The sequence below is a fragment of the Vombatus ursinus genome, unplaced genomic scaffold (assembly GCF_900497805.2).
Source record: "Vombatus ursinus unplaced genomic scaffold, bare-nosed wombat genome assembly UNPS02014239.1, whole genome shotgun sequence".
Lineage (NCBI taxonomy): Eukaryota > Metazoa > Chordata > Mammalia > Diprotodontia > Vombatidae > Vombatus > Vombatus ursinus.
Genome location: NW_020954017.1, coordinates 316,308 through 322,067, shown reverse-complemented (window position 1 = coordinate 322,067; position 5,760 = coordinate 316,308). Strand labels below are relative to the sequence as shown.

Here is a 5,760-nt window from a genome sequence, read left to right as displayed (position 1 = left end):
CCAGTCTGACCAGTGACTTGGCTGGGCTCTCCCATTCTGACCAGTAGCTCCCGTTAGGCTGGGCTGCAGGAAGGGGGTAGCTCCAGATTGCCTCCCTCCCCCTTTCTAGGAATCTGAGGAATTTGCCCCTCCCCCTCATTCCTCCTGGTGGCCCTGCCCTCCCCAGGGGAAGGGAAAGCTAAGAAAGGGGAAGGCTGGGGTGCGAAATCAAGCTTGCTGGGCCTCAATCAGGTAGGCGGGAGAGTTGAGGGGCTGGCTGGCCCTTCCTAGCCTGAATAACTGGATCTGGGCCTGAAGCAGGTGGGAGAGCTGAGGAGCTGGGCTGCCGCTTCCTAGCCTGGATAACTGGATATCTGATGGGGTGAGAGAGGTGTGCTAATTCTTGTGGCCTCCTGGACAAAGAATTGACCTGGGTTCAAATCCCCCTTTGTCACCAGCTCTATGACCTTTGAGGGTAAGTCCCTTCCACTCACCCAACCTCATTTCCCTCCCAGAATAAATGTCCAAAGTCTCTTCTTGCTCTGTCTGTGATTCTAATTCCAAGTCCCTGGCCCAATCAGTCAGAATGGAAAGGCCACCTGCCTTTTGATGGCTGAGAAGTCTGGGTCCCTGAGCAGGGGTGGGGCCCTGGAGTCCTCCTTCCAAGTGTCCAGCTGACCCCTGGTGGCTCCTTGGGGGACCTCATCCACAGGACACTGGGCTCCTGGGGTGGGTGGGACCTCTCCTCTCCTTCCCTCCCCCTCATTTCCGACAATACTAATGGCAGACATTTACATGGCTTTTTAAAGATTTAGAAAGTACTTTACATACCACACACATACGCACAGACACACACTGGAACTCCTTTCTCGTGTATTTAATTGCTTATCACAGCCTCTCCCACTCTTACATCAAGGACTTTCAGTGAATTGACTTTCTGGAGTCCAACTTCTGAGTTCTGGTGTCTTGGTCTCTGCAGTCTGTTCTAGGTCATCTGGGTTTGGAGTTCTCTTTGGGCTCTGGACTCTGCCTGGGCTCTGCACTGTGAGCTCTCTTTGCCTGGGCTTTGAGTTCTCTCTGAATTTTGCCGGGCCTCCATGTTCTGGGTCTTGCAGGCTTTCGGTTCTGCCTGGCCTCTGGGCCTGGGCTCTAGTCCCTGTGTTCTGCCTGGGCTGTGGATTTTATCTAGGGTCTAGTTTCTGGCTGGTCTCTGACTTAGGTTGATACTCACTCTGGCTAGGTTGGGGCTTTGGAATTTCTTTAGTCATTGTGTACTGACTGGACTGGGAGATTTTTTTCCTCTCTCATGCTGGGTTCTGAGCTCCAAATCCTGCCTGGTCTCGGATTTCTGCCTGGTTCCTGGCCTTACAGACTCATTGATTTTTAGAGGGGGTAGGGACCTCAGAGGTCATTCTGGTCCAAGCCTCTCATTTCCTGGATGAGGCTCCCTGGGCTCTGAGTCGTCAGGGTCCTGGGCTCTAGTTGGGACCTAGAGAAGAAGAGGAGGAGGAGGTCGGTCAGAGAAGGCTGCCCAGAGGGGCATGGAGAAGGAGCGGTCTGAGCAGAGAGGGCTCAGCTGGGCCTCATGGGTCCCTCAGGATTGGCAGCTGATTGGTTCAGGGGCTGCTCTGTTAGATAGATTATATCAATTCATTCTCTTTTTCCTTCATTGGTCCCTGTTTCCCCACCCCAGCCAGATCTAGGAGAACCTTCTGTTCTACTTGCTCCTCCAATAAACCCCTTCCCAGGTATGAGCCTCTGTCTTCCAGGGACCCAGACATTGAGGACCCACCTCGAGGTCCTTAGAGATCTAGTATGCAGTCCCTTCCTCAAACACTCTAGCCCCATTTCAGAACTGAACCCAGTGTCCCTCACTCACCCAGCTGCCCCTATTCTGAACTGAGACCCAGGGAAGAGAGGCAAGGAAACCAATCTGAGGGAAGGCCAGTAAGGGCTGGAGTCTTGGCAGGTGAAAGAAAGGCGAAGAGGAACGTGGGGTCTGGGAAGAACCAAATGGCAGAACCAGGGAGTGTCAGTCAGAGCCAGGAGGACTTTTCTCTAACTCCTTCATGTGCCAGATGAGGAAATCAAAGATCCGAAAAAGGCAGTGACTTGCCCAATTTGTTTTTGTTCAGTCATTTTTTCAGTCGTGTCTGACTCTTTGTGATCCCATTTAGGGTTTTCTTGGCAAAGATACTAGAGTGGTTTTGCTATTTCCTTCTTCACATTTTACAGATGAGGAAACTGAGGCAAACAAGGTCAATGACTTGCACAGGGTCACACTGCTAGTGTCTGAGGCTGGATTTGAACTCAGGAAGATTAGTCTTTTTGACGCCAAGCCTGGGGCCTTATGGCTATAGTGTCCCCAGGTGTCCCTGACTTGCTCAATAGATCATAGGAAATCAGGAGCAAAGGTAGGACCTGATTCTAGGGCATCTCAGCCTCTGGCTCTTTCTCCTTTTGCAAGAGTGGAGCCCTCTGTGAGTTGGGGAAAGGGCCCTAGGCTAGGAGTCAGGTGTTACTCATGGTCTATGCAGCTCTAAGCAAATGAGTCGGAGCCTCAGTCTCTCATCTATCAAAATGAGGGCATGGGACTTAATGGTTTGTAAAGGCCCTTCCATCTCTGATACTCTGAGCCCAAGTCCTAGGTTGGCCTTACTCACTCCAACTATTCTTCCTCTTATCTCCTCTGACTCATGTTCTGGTGGGCTCATCTCTCCTATTTCAGCCTATACTTGAGGCAGCTGGGTAGATAGGAATAGATATAGATATAGATAATGGATAGAGCACTGGCCTGGAGTCAGGAAGGCCTGAGGCCTTCTCTGGCCTCTTATTAGCAAATCCTTAGGTGGTTATCCTGTCCCTCTTGAGTGTAATCTCCTCAATCCTCCAATGGATGCTCTTCTAACATGGAAGACTGTTCCTTGGGACAGCTCGACTTTTGAGAAAGTTCTTCCTTGTATGTGTGTGTGGGTGTGGATGTTGAGCAAGTACCTGGTCAATTGGTTTTTCGTGGTACAGTGGGAACACCACTGGTTCTGAGGTGAAAAGACACGGGTTCAGATCCCACCTCTGACATTTACTACTTGTGTGCCTTTGGTTAGTAATTGAAACTCTTTAAACCTCATCTGTAAAATGAAGAGCTTGGACTGCGTGGTTTCTAAGATACCTTCCAGCTCTAAATTGAGGATCTTTTCTGGCCAGATGAAGAAATCCCAAAAGATCAGTGGCATGTTAAGAGGGCAATGAAGTATGATTGCCTTGAACTAAGGGCAAAGAAGGGTTTTCACTTTGTTACCCCTTTACCAGGTGTGCAGAAATTCTCTGTGATGGAATTAGAGGACAGCTTTCCCATGGTGGACTTAAAAAAGCAAGCTTGTGTGAACAAACAGTGAGCTTGTTAATTCTGGAGTCAGGGAAGCAAGCAGTTCTGAGGAGCTGACCTTTGGCAGTAGAGAAGAGAGCCAGCTATGGAAGAAGAATCCAGTCATTGAGAAGGAATACTATTCCTTCCCCTTTTCTTTCCTTTTCCTTTTCCTTTCCTCGGTATGTCACCTCCCATTAGATTGTAAGCTCTTTGAGGGCAGGGACTGCTTTTCTTTTTTCTTATTTGTATCCCAAGTGCTTAGCAGGTGCCTGGAACATACTAGACACTTAATAAATGTTTATTGACTGACTGGTTGACTGGTTTTCTTTGTAGCCCAAGAGATGATACCTTACCCAAAAGAAAAAGAATTAGCTTTGGCAATTGGAGAGTAGCAAGGCCAGGGACCAGTTGAGTGACCTGCCAACTGAGATCCTGCACCCAAGGGGAATGATATGAGGAGACCAAAGGAAAAGAAAGGATATCTGGGTCCAGCAGTGCCAGAGGCAGAATTTGCCTTGACAATATATTTTCATTCTAAGTGTAACTCTCCGTTAATCACTTTATTAAGCACTTACTCTGCTTAAAGGTAGAAAACTAGGTGGCCTGGACTTAGCAAAAACTCATCTTCCTGAGTTCAAATCTGGCCTTAGATACTTACTAGCTGTGTGACCCTGGACAAGTCACTTAACCCTGTTGGCCTCATTTCGGACAAGACCGAAACTACCGAATAACAACAACAATATGTATAAGGGATTCGGCTGAGGGTCAGGGATACAAAGAAAATGAAAAAATTATCCCTGTCCTTGAGAAGTTTATATTCTAATGGGAGGGCAGAAGGGACAGAAAGTACATAAAATGGTGCATACAATTTACATAACAGAGCGGATGGAAAATAGCCTCAAAGGAAAAGGTACTAGCGTTTTTTTTTTCTTGGTTGGGGGGGGACCAGGAAAGGTCCTTTTCAGAAGGTGACTTTAAGATAAACCTTGAAGGAAGCCAAGGATTCTGTATCACTGTTCTTTATATGCCCACTTTCCCCACTGACATTATTTTTATTTGTGGGAGAATGTGCCTCAGGTTTATGGGGGAAGTGATTTATTGCCGTTTTTCTTACAGTGCCATCTCAGTTAATACCTTTGCTTTGAGCTAATTGTATCTACTGGCTGACTTAAAGAAAAGCATGCCAGCGGGGGCTTCTGTGCAGTGCAGATCCATAGAATACCTTGAACTGTGGGTAGAGGTTGCCCCCATAAGAAGTCAGTCTTGCGAGTGGGAGTTAATGAGTAGCCTGAACGGGATACTAAATAAGATCCCTGTCACCAACTCTGACATTCCTGTTTTAAGATCACTCCTAGCTCTGATGTTCTACGTTCTATGTGCTAAGGTTCTTTTAGAATTGACATCACATATGGGACAGCTAGGTGGTACAGTGGTTAGAGCACCAGCCCTGTAGTCAGAAGGACCTGGGTTCAAATCCAGCCTCAGACACTGCTAGCTGTGTGACCCTGGGCAAGTCATTTCACTCTGATTGCCTCCCGTCTTTAAAGATCCCTCTCAACTCTGACATGCTATGTTCTAAAGTCCCACTGTTCTAGGGGTCCTTCTAACCTGACGGTCTCTATTCTAGCTGGATTTCCTGCTCCAAAAGCCCTCTCGCCTCGATATCCTAGGATAAATATAAATAGCTCTCAGCCCAGCCCTTCTCTTTCCGATGTGGGGGTTGGTTTCTATGGACTCTAAGAACCCTTTAGTTCTCACTGTGTCCACCTGCATAAGTGGGCAGAAGCAAGTGTGTGTGTGTTGGGGGGGGTTGGTGGGGGAGGGCACTTGGGTATACAGAGAAATCAAATCCTTGAAATCAATAGTTGGCCCCTCTTCAAACAAACAAGGACTCAGGAAGCAAGAGAACACAGCCTTGCCTGGGCAAACAGAGGGCCGGCAGGAAGGGGGGAAGGACGCCCTGTCAGCTCCAGCCAAATATGGAGCCAGGTCCAAGCGGCAAATGGAAGGCAGGAGTAGGAGGGGAGCTCCCTCAGGAGCTCAGGAAAGGCTTTTGGGGAAGAATAACAGCCAAGGAGGCAGGGCATTGGGCCCTCGGGCCACCACGGCCATGCAGTCCCAGGGGCCTGTCTGCCACCATCGGCGACTGCGCAGGCCCAGGAAAGGGTCTGTAGCAGGCAGAGAAAGCCCCATGGCCTGGGACTCTCATGCTCTAGTCTAGCTGACAATTTCTGTCTCTCAGAATTAAAGGATGTCAGAGCTGGGAGGGCCCTTAGAGCAGGGAATATCAGGGACGGAAGAGGCCCTAGAACAGGGAATGTCAGGGTTGGGAGGGCCTTAGAACAGAAGATGTCAGAGCTGGGAGGACCCTTAGAACAGGGAATGTTAGGGCTTGGAGAGACTTTAGAACAGGG

The 5,760-nt window shown here is 48.9% G+C and overlaps 1 protein-coding gene across 3 annotated transcripts in view; it reads right to left on the bottom strand.

Moving 5' to 3' along the window:
- Positions 1–841: 841 nt before the first annotated feature.
- The window catches only part of CBLC (Cbl proto-oncogene C), an 18,598-nt gene continuing 13,679 nt past the window's right edge, over positions 842–5,760 (bottom strand). For all 3 annotated transcript variants that reach the window (XM_027860691.1, XM_027860693.1, XM_027860692.1), the window contains one exon: positions 842–1,468. In XM_027860691.1, coding sequence (XP_027716492.1) covers positions 1,388–1,468 — 81 coding nt within the window. In that variant the 3' untranslated portion in view covers positions 842–1,387. The remainder of the gene's footprint in view (positions 1,469–5,760) is intronic.